Source organism: Pteropus medius, unplaced genomic scaffold (assembly GCF_902729225.1).
Source record: "Pteropus medius unplaced genomic scaffold, Ma_sr-lr_union100, whole genome shotgun sequence".
NCBI classification, from domain to species: Eukaryota; Metazoa; Chordata; class Mammalia; order Chiroptera; family Pteropodidae; genus Pteropus; species Pteropus medius.
The window spans coordinates 15,364,772-15,382,954 of record NW_024349799.1 but is presented as its reverse complement, the minus strand read 5'-3'; the positions used below and the strand labels follow the sequence as shown (position 1 = coordinate 15,382,954).

Here is an 18,183-nt window from a genome sequence, read left to right as displayed (position 1 = left end):
TCACGAGTTCCCTTATTCGGGGGCTGTGCAGCTAAATATCCCTTAGTCTCTGGGAACTGAGGTGGGGTTGGACTTTCACACTCCTGCCTTGACCACATTTGTCAATTTTGCTCCAAAATACTTGCAAATTATCACTCCTTTTCAACATCCCTTGGAGCAGTTGCTGCCATTTTTTGAATCTGGAAGCTTGTGCCTTGTTCTCTGCAGCTGTGGTGCCCAGCCTAGCCCCTTAAGTTTTACGTTAGTCCTGGTCAAGGAAATAGGTACGGGGCTGGACAGTTGGCCGTCTCTGGCTAAGGCCGGTGACAACCCTACTTTTCACCTCTGGCCTGGAATGCTTGGCAGTCAAGTACAGGCCCCATGACTCCAGGCACAGGGGTGGGGCCTGGACTGGCACTGTGGGGAAGGCTTGACGAAAGTGACCATTTACAGCCCTGAACTTCAGCTCTTGGACGCCTGGCTGGAGGTTGGCTGTCCTGCTTCCTGTGACCTTGGCTTGAGCAGAGAAGGGCCCAGGGGGCACTTGGCACTGTCTCCTTATCCACGCTGTTTACCTTCATCGCTCCTCCTCTGTCATTTCTACCCCACCCTCTACTGCCCTAAACTGCTTCCTGTGCGAGAACTGTTTGGCTTTTTCCTGTCACGGGGTTGGGGGAGGGGGTGTTCACTGTCGCAGCCCTTGGCCTTTGGGGGATATGGAGCCCAGGAGGGCGGCGCCTGGGGCGCATGGCTGGGGTCCTCGAGTGGCCGCTGGGTCAGCGACAGCCGCGGAGCTCGTGTACCATCTAGCGGGAGCCCTGGGCACTGAGCTGAAGGAGCTGGCTCGCCGCTTCGGGCCGGAGGCAGCGGCCGGGCTCGTGCCGCTTGTGGTGCAGGCTCTGGAGCTCCTGGAAAAGGCTGTCGTGGGGCCCGTCCCGGACTCGGTGAGTCACTGCCCCTTTCCCTCGCCATCGCGGGTTCGCAAGGGGCCTAACCGTGAGAGCCGGGACTCCCCAGCTGCAGGCGTCGGCGCAGCAGGCGGAACTGGAGCTGCGGCGGCTGCGGGAGGAGAACGAAAACCTCCGCAGAGAGTTGCTCTCTGGGTCACAGGGTGAGTGCGGGCCCGTCCAGGGAGCAGGCTCAGGGGCTACCTCCTTCGGGCTGCCGCTAAGTAATCCCCCTTCCTCAGAGGAGCGTGCTCTGCTGCGGCAGCTCAAAGAAGTGACGGACCGACAGCGGGACGAACTCCGGGCGCACAACCGCGATCTGCTGCAGCGCAGCCAGGAGACCGAGGCGGTGAGGGTGGGGTGGGGCGGGCAACTGCGCAGGGCAGGGCTCCCTCGGCCCCTCGGCGCTCCGCCTACCAGCATCACCATTTGCTCCGCCCCCAGTTGCAGGAGCAGCTGCAGCGCCTCCTACTGGTGAATACAGAGTTGCGGCACAAGCTGGCCGCGGTACAAATCCAGCTGCGTGGCGCACGAGACCGCGAGAGCGAGAGAGAGCTGCAGCATGCAGGGGCCGTTGAGCCGGCTCAGGAGCGGGCGTGGGACCAGGCCGGGGGTCCTGGGTGTGAGCAGAGGCCAGAGGCTGAGCGGTCGACGGCTGGAGCAGGACCCCCGGGGGCCTCTGAGGGCCCGGTGAGTGCCGGTTGAGGTCAAGGACCCATTCTAGTACTCGCAGCGTCTGGCAATTTGTGGGCACTTGGGAAAGGTTTGCTGTGATGCGTAACAAGACCAGCAGAAAGTTAGAAGTGTGTCCTCCCAGCCGGCCTTCATCCTACTCTCAGCTAGAGCACTGGTCTGTCATCTGTTGTAGCGCCCTTGCCTCCCAAGTCTCCGTGCCAGTCACTCCCTCTAGCATTCCAGTGATGGCCCAGGGGCAGGGGACCGCCAGCCGAGGTACCCCTCTGATCAAACCTGTCTTTCCATAGGCTGATGCCCCACAGCAGCCAGGGTGCCCTTCCAATGTAGGGCAGTGCGGCTTCAGTCGAGAGGAGCTTGAGCAGATCCTTCGGGAGCGGAATGAGCTCAAAGCTAACGTGTTCCTGCTGAAGGAGGAGTTGGCCTACTTCCAGCGGTGAGGGCGCTGCAGAGGCTGGGAAGCGGAGAGGGCTCCAGTTACACCTGTTCCTGGGCCTCGGGGCACCCACCTCACTCTTTGGCTCATTGATGTATAAACAATGACATGAGGCAGGCACTATGTTGGGCACTGGGAGGACATGAATAACACAGTTCCTGCCCTTTTGGAAGTTCATCCTTGGGGTGAGACTGTTGACAAGCCCACCACTTTTTCCCTGCTCCTCCTCCTTCTCTGTAGGGAGCTGCTCACAGACCACAGGGTCCCTGGGCTTCTGCTGGAAGCCATGAAGGTGGCTGTCAGGAAGCAGCGAAAGAAGATCAAGGCCAAGATGTTAGGGACCCCAGAGGAAGCAGAGAGCAGGTATGTCTCTGCCTTCATCCCCACGGAGTCAGCCCTCCCTCCTTTGTTCTGCTGAGCCTGATGACCCAGCTCTAAGCTGGCCAAGCCAGCTCCTGAGTCTGCTGACCTACTCTGGTCACCCTGTTTAGATTGCCGACCCAACTTGGTCATCTGTTGAGTCTTTTGTCTCAGACTGAACCTATCACCCCAGGACTAGTCACCCTTTGAGCCTAGTACCCTGGCCTAGTTAGTCACTCCTGAACCTGCTAACTCGGCCTGGTTATCCCCTGAGCCTATTTGCCCTGCAGAGTCTGCCACCCCATCCTGGTCACCCCCTGATCCTGCTGTCCAGCCTGCCCTGCTGAACCTGTCACTCCGGTCTGGTCACCCCTTCAACCTACTGTCCAACCTGCCCTGCTGTGCCTGCCATTCTGCCTTTGTCATCCCTTAAACCTGCTGGTCTAGTCTGGTCACTCCATGAACCTGCTGTCCAGCCTGCTGTCCTGAGCTTGCCACTCTTCTCTCTGGATTGCACTGCTCCTACTTGCCATGCTTGCTATGCGTCCTGCTGAAGAAACCTGCTAATGCTGTTTATCCACATTCATTTTTCAGTTCCCTGCCCTAGCCATATCTGTTTGTTCTCAGAGAGGTAAAACTGTAGCTGCAGAGACTGCCATAGAAAGCCGAAAGGATTGAATTTGGAGAGTTTCTGGGTTGGTGAACACATGGAGTTGGGGAACTAAGGCAGGCCTGGAGAGGGCATAGAAGCTCTGTGCCCTTTCCCCATACCTTGCCCTATGTATCTCTTCCATCTGGCTGTTCCTGAGTTATATTCTTTTATAATAAATCAGTAATCTAATAAGTAAAAAACAAACAAACAAAAAAGACTGTAGCCACAGCCTTGTCAGGGGCTTGCTATCCACCAGGCTATAAAACAAAAATCTTGAGATGTCTTTCATCTCTAGTGTCTCCTTCTCTCCAGCCTTGGGGGCCCTGTTGTTAATCTGGCCTCTCCTTCCTCCTCTGCCTGGGGGCTGCACAGAAGGCTGAAGAAAGCTGAACTCCTGTTGCTCCTCAGGACCTTGATAAATGATCCTCACATCTCTCTCCTCTCTCCTCTGCCTCAGTGACGATGAGGATGGCTCATGGCTCCTGCTCTCCAGCGACAAGGGGGACTACCCCACACCCCCTGAGTCCAGAATACAGAGTTTGTACGTTGGGGGAAGAGGAAGGGCAACAGTGGTAGGGGTGAAGGAGGGGCCCTGCCTTGGTTCTTTACAGCATCCCTTTTCCCACTCCTCTGAAGCTCACTCTGCTGTCCTGAGCTCTGAGTGTACCCCTTCCCTCCTGTGTCTCTGGCCCCAGTCCATTCACCTCCCTGCTACCTCAGGCTGCCCTTTCTTCTTACTAGATCTTCTTTTCCCACCACCTCCTGTCCTTAGCCCATATCCTTGATCTCTCTGGGACCTAAGCTCAAAGTACCTCTTGGCTCTTCCCTCAGCTTTGGCCTGTGTTATCGGGGTGAAGCAGAGGCCCCTGAAGCCAAAACCAGCAGCACAGCTTCCAGTGAGCTAGGGAGAGAAGAAGAGGCCCCACAGCAATCCCACGTGAAGCCTATGGGCAGCCCTGTAGCCCCCAGCTCCTGACCAGCCCTGCTCTGCTCTCAATGAACATCTTTGGGGGGCTCAGCTGCTCCAGAGGCCTGACCTTGAAGTCTGACTGTGGGTGGATGTGTGGACAGGGCTCCCTCAAATAAGGACAGGACACCCTCCTTCTCAGCTTGCTCCTGGCTCTTTCCCAATCCTGGCCTGAGCCAGGGCATGATAGGAAGCTCAACCTACCTTCCTTCCCTATATCTCTGAGCCAGGCCTCCAGGGCCAGATAAAAGTGCTTCCACTCTAGTCTCAGCTTCCCCAACCATGAAATGGAAAGCTGACTACCTACCTCCCAGGGCTTTGTGCGGATGGCCTAAGCTAATGTAATAAAGAAACTGCCCATGATACCCAGAAACTGTTCCGCGTCTGTCTGTCAGTGGTCTGCCCCCACACCCTGTCCGGCTCTGCCAGGGGCAAAAACAGGCTGAGACTCACAGGGTCTCCCTGGTCATCACTGGGTGGGGAGGCTTCCCTCAGCTTGGGCCTCACTGGAGTGTATGACCTAATGGAAAGTCATGGCTCTCCCCTTGACCCCCAACCCCTCACCTGTCTCCATACCCCAGGACTTACAGCTTCATCCTCCTGCCCCCTCCAGACTGAGACCAGCCCCTTAAGCCCACACTCAGCATTTGACATTGGACTTCCTTTCCTTTTTATTTCTCTGGTGTCTGGTCTTCCCAGCAACAGCCTGCCCGCCCTCTCAGGGAGGTACCTTGTGTTGGCCCGCCCCTCAGGCCTGGTTTCCTCAGGAAAAGCCTCAGGAGGAAACCAGGGAGGGGGTTGAGAGCTGTGGGGGCCAGACTAACTCAGGCCCTCTTACTGCACTGGCCGCCATGGTGCCGTGGCTACTGCTCCCACTGCTGCTGCTCTGGATTCAAGAGACCCAGGGTTCTGAGCTGAAGCCTAATGGGCGGCACGTCTGCAAGGCCAACAGGTGGATCTGGGAGTCTGACGGAGGGCGGAGGCTGAACTAGTGTCGAAGTATGGGGAGGGAGGATGTGAGAGAAGAGGTCTTGGGGCTGAAGGGTGGGGGACTTGGGGACAGGGTGGGGGACTTGTGGACAGCCTGGAGTGTGGTGGATAGTCAGGGCAGATCGTGGGAGGGAGAAGGAAAGGGTTGGGGACACTGGGCTGTGACTCTTGGCTGGGCCTTCCTGGTGGGGCTGAGGTAACCTCCCATATCTCAGCCAGAGACAGTGATCTACCTATGGATCCAGGCTGTCCCATCCCCCACCCCGCCCCACCCTAACCCTCCCCACCCCCCGCTGACCCCTCTCTACCCCACAAGCCCCTCTGCTGAGCTCCAGTGCTGTCCAGGCTGGAGGCAGAAAGATCAAGAATGCACCATCCGTGAGTAGCCAGGACTGACCCCGAAGAGAAGGGAGGACAGCCCAGTGACCTTCCTACCTTCCTGGGGCCTATTTTCCCTCCTGAGCCTTGGAGCTCAGGTCCATCTAGCGACACCCACATCCCTCCCCAGTTCTAAGGGAACAGTTCCTGAGGGGACAGGGCACTGGGAGGCAGTGAAGGGTCAGAGTGTCCCCTGGTTGCACCCCCATTCCTTCCGACCTGGGTGGGGTGTTTTTCAGCCATCTGTGAGGGGCCTGACGCCTGCCAGGAAGATGAGATATGCGTGAAACCAGGCCTCTGTCGATGCAAACCTGGATTCTTCGGGTCCCAGTGTAAATCCCGTGAGTCCTGAGTCTTTCCAGAGGGATGAAGTTGCTGGGCAGAATTGGGGGTGGTGGGGGAGCTGAGAGGCAAAGCAGGTAGGAATGTAATCTTAGAACAGGGTCAGAACCTCTCCAAGCTTCATTCAAGGAAATTGAGGCTCAGAGACAGGAAGTGACACACTCCTGGGAGATGCCCCAAGTCAGCTGGTTTTTACCAATATCCACAAAGCAGTACCTACAGGTTTAGTTCTGGGCCCTTCATCTTTCTTTTCAACTTCTCAGAAAAGATGCTGGTGATTCCTGGATGCATTCTCAGTCTCCCCCACATATACCTTATACATGTGTGGAGAGTGGAAGGAGGGCCCTGGCCAGCCTGTCTGCTCTCTCTACAAGAAAAAAAGGGCATGGGAAAGGGGTTGGTGGGCAGAATAGCCAGAGGGCAGCCATTAAGAACCCAGGGTTGAGAGGAGACACGTGGGGGGGGCGGGGATGTGGCTTCTCCTGTGACCCTGATGAGCAGCATGGGCTGCCAGGCTCAGCTCATCTCAGCCCAGTGTGGGAACCCAATGAGAAAGAGGCCATGAATGAAGTTGCTCCCCGCCCCCCCCACACACATACACACACTTGTGTGTGACTCTGGGCAAGCCCCTTTCACACTTAGGATCTTTAAGTGTGTTCTGGAATGTGAAATGGGAGACTGGGCCACTGCTAAGGGGTTTTGTAGTTTAGAGCTTGGGACATGAAGTGAGCTTTGCCCTAGGAGGATAGGCTGCCAGATGTTCCAAGGGTCTGTCCCAGGCTCTTTCTTGGAGGGTGGGCCTGTCTCCCCTCTTCCTTGTGGAAGGTGGCGTGTAGCAGGGCTCCATGCCTGGCTCTGAGCTCGCTGACCCCCTTCTGTCTCTCCCCGCCCACCCACCCCACCTCCTACCCCCGCAGGCTGCCCGGGCCAGTACTGGGGCCCTGACTGCCGAGAGAGCTGCGCCTGCTACCCGCATGGCCAGTGCGAGCCGGATACTGGCGTGTGCCGCTGCCAAGCCGACCGCTGGGGCAGCCACTGCGAGTTCGCGTGCGCCTGCAGCCCCCACGGACGTTGCGACCCCCAGACAGGCGCTTGCCGCTGCGAGCCCGGCTGGTGGTCCTCCACGTGCCGCCGCCGGTGCCAGTGCAACCCAGGGGCGGCACGATGCGATCAGGCCACGGGCTCTTGCCTGTGCGAGGCGGGCTGGTGGGGCCACCGCTGCAGTTTCAGCTGCCCCTGCCACGGCTCGCCGTGCGCGCAGGACTCGGGCCGTTGTATCTGTCTGCCGGGCTGGTGGGGCCCGGAGTGCCGGGACCGGTGTGAGTGCGTGCGCGGCCGCTGCAGCGCCGTCTCAGGTCAGTGCGCGTGCCCGCCCGGCTTCAGTGGCGTGCGCTGCGAGCTGCCCTGCCCAGCGGGCCACTACGGGGCGCAGTGCCGCCACAGGTGAGCCAGAAGCGGGCGGGAGCACTGCGGGGGCGGGGCGGGCGGGGGAGGGGGGACCCGCGCAGCAGGGTTAGAAGAGTGGGGAGTGCCAAGGGGGGACGGGAGGAGAGAAGGGAATGTGAAGGACAGGCGCGGTGCTCTCCACAAAAATCTAAAAGAACAGGATGAAGGGAGGGGGAAAAAGACCTTAATGACGCTAGTTCCAGCCTCGCCTACCCCTTTCATCCGGTTGCAGTTAAACAACAACAAAAAACTAATATAGCCAACCATACTTAGAAACAGATAGACTGAATCACGTGACAAAAATGATCCCTTTCAGACTCAGAGGCTTTCCAATTTTGATCAGCTCCACCCACAATAAATACGTTTTACATCCCACCTAACACACATATACACACACATATCCATGTATGTAACCTATAAAAACTGAAGTAAATCTTAACCAGACAACATATATTTATCTTGATTAATATATATGAATATTATGTATATATACTGTAATGTTTTCTTTTTTTTTTTTTGCTGCTGCTGCTGATCGGCATCTGCTAAATTGATTATATAAACTCCTCTACTCCCCCACTAATGAATGTCTGATCAAACCATATGATCCCAGATAATTAAATATTCGGAGAGAGAAACTTCAAGTAACTGTTAAGGCTCAATGAGAAATTAAGATAAGATAAACCTGATTGGAAAAGTTGCCAAGAGAATAGATCCTAAGAGGTCTCACAATGAAAAACGCATTTTTTTTTTTTTGTCTCTATATGAGATAACAGATATGAACTAAACTTTTTCTGGTAATCATTTCACAATATACACAGGTCAAGTCGTTATGCTGTACATCTTAAGTGTATACAGTGTTACATGTAAATTATATCAATAAAATGGGGAAAAATTCAAAGGTAAGATAAACTTGAAATTATAGTGGTGAAACAGACATGCTTTTGTTTTTATTCATTTTCATGTTAGGGGATAAATTACTGAGGCCCATCCCTGCCAGACCTCAGAGACAGCAAGGGTGGAAGGGAGAAAGGGGAAGGGATATGGGATGCCGGGCAGAAGGGAGGCGAAGGTTGAGATGGTGACTTGTTCACTCTGGCTGTGTTGGCAGCTTCTGGTGACCTGCTCTCCAGTGCCCCAGGAGGCCTGAGTGGGCACTCCTGCATCCATCCTCCAGTGTTTCCCATGAACTCCTTCTCTTCCCAGCTGTGGCCACTGCAAGCGGAATGAACCATGCTCTGCAGACACAGGCAGCTGTGAGTCCTGTGAGCCAGGCTGGAACGGAACCCAGTGTCACCAGCCCTGCCCACCTGGAACCTTTGGCGAAAGCTGCAGGCAGCAGTGCCCCCGCTGCTGGCTTGGAGAGGCCTGTCAGCCAGATACTGGGCACTGTCAGAGCTGTGACCCTGGCTGGCTGGGGCCCAGGTGAGGGGGCTGGTCTGCTCAGGGTGGGGTGCACCTTCCTTCAGGAGCCTCAGCCCAGATGCTCCCTCTGGGATAGACAGCTCCACACCAAACACACATTCACACAGCCCTCTGGGGCCTGCCACCTGGCAAAGGCTGAAGGGAGAGAAATGGGTGCTGATGAGGCCCTGGGCAGGGTTCTCTTCCAGCTCCCCCACCACTCAGGTTCCTGCCTTCTTCTTTCTCCAGAGATCTCTAGTCTGTCACCTATTTGATTTAGCCCCAGCTTCAAGGCCATATTTGCACTTGAGATTCATTGCTGAGGACCCACAGTTGGGTCTCTAAGTCAAGAAGCATGGGGGAAGATGGGTAATGCCCCCCTGTGGGGGCCAGGTCTGCTCTGTCCTCCATTCCAAGTCTTGCTTCATCTCAGCTGTGAAGACCCCTGCCCGAGTGGCACCTTTGGGAAGGGCTGTGGCTCGACCTGCCCAACCTGTGTTCAGGGGGCCTGTGATGCTATGACTGGTGAATGCATCTGCAACGCTGGCTACTGGGGGCCCAGGTGAGGACTGGGGCTCTGGCAAGGACGCAAGGGCCTAGGCCAGGCCTTTGTGCCATCTGTTTAACTTCCCTTCTTGAGTTTCTTCACCTCCAAGATACTCAACCTATATCCTCATAAATGGGAAGTTATTTCTCCTGTTGTGGGGTCTGCGTCCTCCAAAGGTCGGTCAGAATGAAGCTTAATCTAAAAGGCCTGTCTCCCTACCTAGGTGGGGAAGTTATTTACAGGTAGGGCTCCATACTCCTTTGTCGTGTCCCTAAGGTCTTCAGGTGGTAAAACATAATCCATGTCAGTGACTCCAGTGTCAGGTTTTCCACCTATGGGACAGAATGTAGCGGTCTCTCTCAAATGGGAGAGACCTCATTTTATAGAGAAGAGGACTGAAGCCCAGAGAGTTAGGGGGAGGACTGGGCCTGGCTCAGACTTTCAGACCCTAAGGATGTCTCTGGATGCCATTAGCATCTTGCTTATTTTACATTGGTGCTGGGTGGGCAAGGGGTGGGAATCATGAGAGGTGGACTCTGCCTGAGGGTTGTTACACTTTGGGTGGCTGGGGACCAGGGAGAAGCTTGTGGGTGGTCTCCCTGAAAGATAGGCTTAGGGGCTGAGGGGTTCTTCCAAACACTGTTGGGGGTGCTGAGAATATGGCTCAGGCTGGAGGAATCTGTTTGGGCATCATCCAGGGAAGTCTGAATGGTAGGGGTGGAGAGCAGTACCCAGAAACCTACCTTTCCCTGTCCCCTGCCCACCTCCATCCCTTCTCACCCAGCCTTCAGCCTGTCTCTCCTTGTCACCCACAGCTGCAACACTTCATGCCCATCTGGATTCTATGGAAACAACTGCTCTGTTCCCTGTGAATGCCCAGAGGGACCCTGCCACCCTGAATCTGGGGTTTGCCAGCTGGGTAAGATGGAAGGCAGTTACCAGGGCAAGATTGGCCCTTTACATGAGCTCCAGAAGTTTGTCACTTGCCAGTGAGGCTGAGCCCACCTAAGAGACATTCCCTATGCCTGAAATTTGTATGGATGCTTTGGGGCCCCCTGAAGGTGTGACAGAGCCCCTTCCCCCTGAGAAACCAGACTAACACTCAGAAAATGAGCAGATAGGGCTGGACACTGGGATATGCATCAGGCATGAGGACTAGGGGCAAGAGCCTTGTGGAAAAGGCCATGGACCATCAAGAGAAGAGAGACTAGCAGAGAAGCTGCCTGGAAGAGAGGGCCTTCAGGCTGAGCAGACTCTATATGTCTCAGAAGAGGGGGAGGGACCTACAGATGGAAGACTTTGGGGATGGGAAGGCAACTCAGCTATAGATGAGACATATATGAGAGACAGGAGTGCCCTGAATATTTGACCATTGCTCACTCCCCTTAGGGTCTCACAGTCAGGATGCTGCCCTCATAGCTGGCATCCTTGTGCCTCTGCTGCTGCTCCTTCTGGGTATTGCCTGCTGTGCCTGCTGCTGCTGGGCCAACCGATTGGACCCCAAGGACAGGTGAACACTGGCCTGTCCCTCTTCCCTGCCTAAGCTCAGGCAGTGGGGTGGGAGCAAGGTAGCATCCAATTTCCTTTTAGGGGTGAGGAAGGGCTGGCCTTGTCATACCCTTAGGTTAGAGCTAATGGGCTAGTTGGCAGTGGTGTGGCCTAGAGACACCAGGTGAGTCACCTGCCTTCCTCAGTAGCCTTCAATGGGAGTCATATGAGCTGGAGTACTGGGCACCAGGCTGGTGAAACTCAAACCCACAGCAGGGACCAGAGGTGGAGGGAGGGAAGGCAGAAGCAGCAAGCAGGGAGCAGAAGAGATCAGGTCTCACACCCCAGAAAGGAAAATGACATAAAAGTCTGAGTAGTGATTTAGAAGAGAATGTGGCTTTCCCAGAAAAGAAGAAAAGACAAAGGGTTTAGGCTCGTGGCCTGCTAGCAACTATTGCTCCCACAGAGCTTTACTCCTTTACAAAATCTCTTCACACTTTTCTGCTCCTTGGAGACTCACTGCAGCATGGAAGTTCAGAGTAGGGAATGTGGGAGCAGGAGGTTTAGCAGAGGACAGAGAGAGGACACTGACAACGTGACCTGGCTAGTCACTGGCACACACAAAGCCCCGGCCCTGCTTTCAGGACTCTTTGTCTGGTGCTCTCTTATAGTTCATGCACTAATTCTTGAGCACATCATCCTATGTGCTTTGGGGCACTCACATTTGAGCAGACCCAGTAGCCTGTCCCCTGGGGCATAGAGCATGGGGTGGGGAAGAAGCCCCTCACATGAGGATCAGGACATGTGCAAAGGCTGTCAGAGGAACGGTAATGAGCGAAGCAGTGACTTCTAACATGGGGGCGGAACCAAAGGCAGGCTTCCTGGAGGTAGTGCTGCTTCCAGAAAGCTAGGTGAGCTGGGACTCAGCTAGAGATGATGGCACATAGCTGCATTTTGGGGAACCCCACCTGTGTGGGGTCCTAAAAAAAGCTCTGATAGATCAGAGGTATTGTCCCCATTTTACAGATGTGGTAACTGAGGCCCAGAGCGAGGTAAAGTTTGAGCAGAGTTGCTTCCTAGGTCTATTTGACTTTAGAGCCATGCTGCCTTCTGTGGCAGGCCCAAATCTCAGCCTCAATAGTTTGGATTTTACTCTGTGGTCATAGGGAGCCACTGAAGTAGACACAGCTGCTCTGTCACCTTTCTTTCCTCACACTAACCCTGGGACTAGGACAGTCATGATGTTTTTCTCCTGCCACCCCTCTGCCCCAACCAGGATTCTCACACTGACCACCCTCCTTTGTCCTTAGGCCAGCAAAAGATGGAACTGCTGTGTCCAGGGTGAAGCTCCAAGTCTGGGGGGCACTGACCAGTCTGGGTTCTGCACTGCCCTGTAGTTCCCTCAGCAGCCACAAGCTTCCCTGGGTGACAGGTAGGTGGGCGCTGAAGGTTGGACGCTGGGATGGGACAAGGCTTCCCATTGGGTTCTATGCCTGACCTGGAGCCCCCTGCAGTCTCCCACCACGATCCGGAGATCCCCTTCAACCACAGCTTTATCGAACCGCCCTCTGCTGGCTGGGCCTCAGATGACTCCTTCTCTTCTGATTCTGAGTCTGGAGAGGAAGATGAGGGTCCTACCTACTGCGTGCCACCCCAAGAAGGTAGTCCCCCAATAGCCCACTCAGCCCCTGAGCAGCCTTGCCCACCACAACCTCTTTTTTATTCCTTCAGCAGGCATGTATCAAACACCCATTCTGTGCCAGTCATTGTTCCTGGCTGTGGGACGCAGGGAGGAACGAAATAGATTCCTGTTCTCACCAAGCTTATAGTCTGGTGGGCAGTAATTACACACTTAACAGGACAGAGTGATATGTGCTTTGACGGGACATATAAGGATGGGCTATAATCCAGCCATGTCAGGGAAGATTGGGGTCGGGGAAGATGTCTCTGTGATGTCTCTGTGTTCGTGATATTGGAGTGAGTCTAGCAGAATCAGGAGTTAGTCAAGTGAAAGTTAGGGAGAGGTGAAAATGGTGTTTCAGGAAGAACGAAAAGTGTACACAAGGGCTTGGAGGTGAGAGGGACGTTGCTGTGTGGCATTGAAGGAATTTTAGTTTGGTTAGAGTGTGGCATTAGGTCAAATTAAGGAGGGAGATGTGAAAAGTATAGAAGTAGTATCTACTGAAGAGGCCCTGCTCCTGCCTCTCTGTATTCACACCTCTACCTTGCCTCATTTTTGAGGCCTCCCAGAGGATGCTGACCTAGGTAAGCAAGATGGATCGGGGTGGCCTGCCCAGCTTTAGAACAAGCTCTTCTGTCTCCTCTGCCAGGGATGGTCCCTATAGCCCAACCAGAGTCGCCGGAGGCCAGTCTGGCTGGAGGTCCCTTCCCTCCCCCTGAGGATGCCTCCACACCATTTGTCATCCCACGCACTTCCAGCCTAGCACGGGCCAAGCGGCCATCAGTCTCCTTTGCTGAAGGCACCAAGTTTGCACCGCAGAGTCGCCGAAGCTCAGGAGAGCTCTCCAGCCCGCTCCGAAAGCCCAAGCGGCTCTCCCGGGGGGCCCAGCCAGGTCCTGAAAACCAGGAAGCTGAGGAGTCCATAGGCCCAGAGCAAGTAGAAAGGGACAAGGCCCCTCCTGGGGCAGCCAGCCCCAGGGATTCAGCTATTGGCCACCGCCGGCTCCCACTTGGTGGCCGGACAGTGGCTGAGCGTGTGGAAGCCATTGAGGGCAGTATCCAGGAGAGCTCAGGCTCTGTGACCACAATCTACATGCTGGCAGGAACACCTCGAGAATCTGATGGCCCTGTCCGATCTGTTCTACGCCGTTTTGGTAGCTTCCAGAAAGGCCAGGCAGAGCCCAAGATCAAGAGTGCCATCCCCAAGCCTCCACGCCGGGCCCTGAGTCGGAACAAGGGCAGCCCTGGGCTAGCCTCCGGCTCTGCCAGTCAGAGCCCTGGCTCAGCCCCTAATGAGGGGCTTACTGGGGCCTCAGAGTCTGTAGGAAGCAGGCCAGAGGAAGTGGCCAGGGGGCTGGGGGATGGCATGGAGAGCTCAGGAAGGGCCCAGGAGCCAGACCCCCAGAGTGGCCCCCCAGAACAGGATCCCCAGAAGGTGGCTGATGAGGAAGGGCAGGAGGAGCCCCAGTATGAGAATGTTACCCCCATCTCTGGGCCACCAGAGCCCTGAGTACCATGAATTTGGGGAGTGAGAGGACTATGGATAGGGGGAAGGCATCTGAACTAACCCTGTATCAGATTATGTTTTGTGCTGGAAAAAGATCCCAGGGCCAGGAAAGACTTACTAGAGCCTCTGCCCTACCATGGGGAAATGTCTAAGTTAGAGGCCAGTTGGCTCTGGGCCCTGGCGGTGATCCAGGAGTAGTCTGGAAGGCCTGGGCAGAGAGCCCACGGAATGGGATCGGGAAGGGGTAAGAGATGGCTGCAGGGACCTTTTCTCTGTTGTCCTGGACTCTGTTTGCCCCAAAAGGCTATTCTTTCCTTCATTTGCAAAATATTTTCTGAAATGGGAAACAACCTAAATGTTTGATGATAAAAGATTGTTCAAAGAAATATTTCTTATGTTAAGTTCCTAAACAACTATGAAAAATCGTGTTGTGCAAGAATATTCAATGTGGGAGATAATAGGAGAATGTTCATGCTATACTGTTAAGTGTGAAAAGTAAGTTTTCTTTTTATAAATTTTATTTCTTTTTGCCTCAGCATACATGCGTAGAATTCTTCCATTTGTGTATATTTTGTGATTATTTTACAAATTTTTTTTTTTTAAAGGATGCATGTGCATAAAAAAGATTCAAGGGAAATACATCAAATGACATTTTTTTTTTTCCTGGAAGATGAGATCGTGGCTGATATTTATTTTCTTAAACTTTTATATAACTTGCAATTTTTCTACAGTGAACATTGTTTTTACTTTTCTTACTAGACTGAATGTTAAAAAATAAATAGTACTAACATCACAGATATGTATAAAGTAAAAAAATCAGATTTCTTTTCTCCCCAGAGGAGTCTGGGGGGCCAGAGAGGGGCCAGACTTACTTTTCACTGAATGCCTTTTGGTCTTGCTCTGAATTTTCCTCATATACTGATATTACCTAGTCAGGAAATAAAGAATGGCTTCCCCTCTGATCCCAGTGCTCAGAGAGTCTCATGAACAGTTCAGATGCTTCCTTTTGTGTGTTTTTCTGTGCATACAAAAACAAAAACAAAAGAGCATACTGTTTCCCATTTTGCTTTTTTTTTTTTACTTAACAATATATCCTGAATATCTTTCAGTGTCAGTAAATATAAAGCTACCTCTTTTTATAAAAAATGGTTACATGGGATTCTATCATGTGGAAATAACACAGGTTATTTAAACCATTCCCTACCTATGAGGATTTGGGTTTTTTCTGTTTTGATACAATAAATAATGCAGTGTACAACTTGGTCCATATTTATTTTTGCACTTGTGCAAGTATTTTTGTAGAAGAGATTCCTAGAAGTGGAATTTCTGGGTTAGAACATTAAACATTTGTGTACTTACTCCAAATTGCCTTCCAGAAAAGTTGTATGGTTTTGTATTTTCATAAATTATGGCAGTATCTATTTCCCCACACCAATCTGATAAGTTAAAAATGGTATATCATTATTTTAGCACAATAAAAAATAACAGGTTAAAGCTTCTAAAAAAGTTAAAAATTTTTTACAGAGGTTTATTTTTTCTTTTACCATCAAAAATGGTATTAAGATTTGTATTTTTATGATTATTCTAAGGTTGAGCTTCTTTTCATATCTTTAATAGTTATTTATATTTTTTCCTATAGATTATCTTGTTGTTTCCTTTCTCCAATTTTCAGTTGAGGTATTCATCTTTTTTTCATGGATTTATAAGTGCTGCACAATACTTTATCTTCCCACACACACACACACACACACACACACACACACACATATATATATATCAAGGATATTAATTATTTGCCCAGTTTGCGATTGGTCTTTTAATGCTGTTTATAGTTTCTTTTTTCTCTTTAGAAATTTAATTTTTTAATTTAGACAGTCTTTTTTGACTTGAGTTTCATGTCACGCTAAATGGAAAGGTCTTTTCTACTCTAAAATCAGTGAAATAATCTTCTTTTTCTTCCAGTACTTTAGTAATTTTATTTCTTTAGGATTTGCCAGCAGTGCTGGTGTTGGAGCCTTAACATTCCTGTCAAAAAGACTGGGGGTGGGGAGAAACCAACAACCAGAATTTCATTCAGATAGACCTGGATTTAAATCTTAGTTCTGACATACTTGTTTTGTGACTTTGGAAATGTTACTTAAAGCCTCAGTTTTTTCAACTGAAAAATGGGGATAATAGCCATCTCTCAGGATTGTTGTGGGGATTTAATGACACAAAGTATATAAAGCACCTAGTAAATTTTTAGCTCTGAATAAAGGGTAATTATTACTGGCATTACCATCATTCTCCCAGCTTTGAATCCTTTGTCATTAGAAGCCAGTACCTTTCACCCCCTTTCATTTGTTCATGTTTTTGTTCAACAAACTCATGTGTCCCCTTTGTGCTTACTTCTGTATTAAGGGCTGGTTAGACAAAGTTGAATAAGACAGTTTGTGCGCCCGAAGGGGACATAGTCAATGAGAAAAGGGAGAAACAAAGAGGTACGCAGACAATTATAAAACTGCAATCAGTGGACAAAGATAGTGGAGAGTATTGTAGGGAGTGGTTAGGGAAGGCCACCTGGAGCAGATGCTGTCCAAGAAGGGACTGTTTGAGGGCCAGAGGTGAGAGAACAGCAAGTGCAGTTCACAAATAATTCCATGTAACTGGAACATCTGGGACCAGGCAAGTCAACTAGCCAGCCTCCAGGGGGAGAAGGAGACTGGTGGGGAGGAGCCTGTGTGGGTCAGCATGGAGAACTTCAACTTTATCCTGAAGGACAAATGGTAAAATTTCTGAATGATTTTAGCAGAGGTCAGATTTATCAAGGTCAGATTTACATTTCCCATAGCTCACTGTGATGGAGTGGGGTGGAGAGATGGTAATGGTGCTATTATCAGTAGGTAGTGATCTGAGAAAGAATGGGTAGAACAGTTTTAGAGGGAGAAAGTGAATTATTTTAGAGATGTGTTTGAAACAGTTTAGAGATGTGTATGGAACAGCTGCCTGGAGACGGCCCTCAGGCACGTGGCTCTAGGAGGCAGGAGAGAAGGGCTGAATTTTGTCAAATGGCAGTCGCAATTTTGTGAGTGGCTGAGTAACGGGATAGGTAATCCAGCAAGGATCTCTCAAGCCGACAGCTGCAGGCATGGTCTGAGTGAAGTTGCCAGAGGCAGGTTCAGGGCGGCAGGGGGCGCTCTCGGACTGGGGGACATGGAGCAGGAGACTGCTGGGGCGCCACAGCCCAAAGATGATAATAAGCCAGATCTAAGAGCGTGCCAGGGAGACCAAGCTGAATCTGGCAGACACTGAAGAGTCCTCTGAGGTTGGATTAGTGCCTCCGATCGGGAAGACAAAGCAGGGGAGCTGAAACTCCAGAGGCCGGGCTCCATCCTCCTGCCCTGGCACTTCCTCCGGGAAAGTCCAGCTTGCTTATCAGACTGGGAGCTGGAGCCCTCCCGGCTCCACGCATTCTCCTGGAGGCCTGACTTGTCCTTTCAGTTTGGCGCTGCCCACCACATCACCCTGAAGAGGGCCCTTACCTGAAGGAGATGCCCGGGAGTGCGGTGTAGGTGGAGCAGGACAGAGTATGGGATCATTAACTAGGGCAGAGAGCACCAAGATGATCCGTTAGGGTGGGTGTTCCCGAAGAGAACAAGAGGAGGTCAAAATCTGGATAAGACAACAGATGAGACACCATCCTAGGGGACAGACACGCCCCAAACTCCCACCTGGGGATCCTTGAGGGACACTTTCCAGGGACGGGACAGACAACACCCAGGAGAGAGCTTGGTGAATCAGGAGAGCAGGGAAGAGGCACACCACGCCTGGACGGGGGTCTGAAGATCCAGAATGGGCAGACAGCGCCTGGATGTGGGACACTGTGGGCAAGAGAGTGAGAAAACGGAACACAAAGCCCGAAGCAGCCAGGTTGGCAGCACTGCATGGGGAGGAGGTAGTGGAGGCGACTAGAGTGAAACGACTCCCACGGAGCCAGAACATCGGGGCGTGGTGCCCAGGGCAGAGAGGAAGATGGGGACAACGTAGCGGGCCGGAGGAGAGAGAAGTGAGGGAGCTAAGCTGGTGCGCGAGGGGTACCAACGTGCAGCTGGGGAAGCCTTGGGGGTGCCAGCATGCCGAGCCCGATACGCAACCCGGAACAAGGCTTCGGAGTGGAGCTCTGGAGAGGCGATACGGCAATGCCTCCCAGGTTTCCAGCCCGGCTGTGACTCCAGTTTAAGGTGGCAGAGCAGAGGCTCAGCCCACCGCCGCCCCCGGCACCCCCAGCTCCCTTGTTTGTCTCCAAGTCCGGCCGGAACCGGCTTCTGCTCGCCGCCGGCGGGCGGGTGCCTGCTCATTGGTCAACGCCTGTTTCCAGCCCCCACTCAGCC

The 18,183-nt window shown here is 52.7% G+C and overlaps 2 protein-coding genes across 9 annotated transcripts; both read left to right on the top strand.

The window, feature by feature from the left end:
* Window positions 1-30: 30 nt before the first annotated feature.
* On the top strand, window positions 31-4,407 carry RILP (Rab interacting lysosomal protein). Of its 6 annotated transcripts, none has more exons than XM_039886291.1 (8): window positions 31-923; window positions 1,003-1,090; window positions 1,169-1,275; window positions 1,371-1,616; window positions 1,910-2,055; window positions 2,296-2,418; window positions 3,525-3,608; window positions 3,899-4,407. In XM_039886291.1, exons 1-8 carry the CDS (start codon window positions 696-698, stop codon window positions 4,041-4,043), a joined length of 1,167 nt encoding a protein of 388 aa, XP_039742225.1. In that variant the 5' UTR covers window positions 31-695; the 3' UTR covers window positions 4,044-4,407. The 6 variants fall into 6 exon arrangements, with proteins under 6 accessions (XP_039742225.1, XP_039742224.1, XP_039742223.1 ...); XM_039886290.1 differs by having other exon boundaries at window positions 997-1,090; XM_039886289.1 differs by having other exon boundaries at window positions 1,003-1,275.
* Window positions 4,408-4,564: 157 nt separating this feature from the next.
* Window positions 4,565-15,358, top strand: SCARF1 (scavenger receptor class F member 1). 3 transcript variants are annotated; one of them, XM_039886283.1, is made up of 11 exons: window positions 4,565-4,986; window positions 5,341-5,402; window positions 5,642-5,743; window positions 6,662-7,187; window positions 8,394-8,612; window positions 9,025-9,153; window positions 9,954-10,057; window positions 10,528-10,648; window positions 11,937-12,058; window positions 12,141-12,287; window positions 12,957-15,356. In XM_039886283.1, the coding sequence occupies exons 1-11, from the start codon at window positions 4,886-4,888 to the stop codon at window positions 13,814-13,816; spliced, it is 2,493 nt and encodes an 830-aa protein (XP_039742217.1). In that variant the 5' UTR covers window positions 4,565-4,885; the 3' UTR covers window positions 13,817-15,356. The 3 variants fall into 3 exon arrangements, with proteins under 3 accessions (XP_039742217.1, XP_039742219.1, XP_039742218.1); XM_039886285.1 differs by lacking the exon at window positions 12,141-12,287 and having other exon boundaries at window positions 12,957-15,358; XM_039886284.1 differs by lacking the exon at window positions 9,025-9,153 and having other exon boundaries at window positions 12,957-15,357.
* The last annotated feature ends 2,825 nt before the right edge of the window (window positions 15,359-18,183 follow it).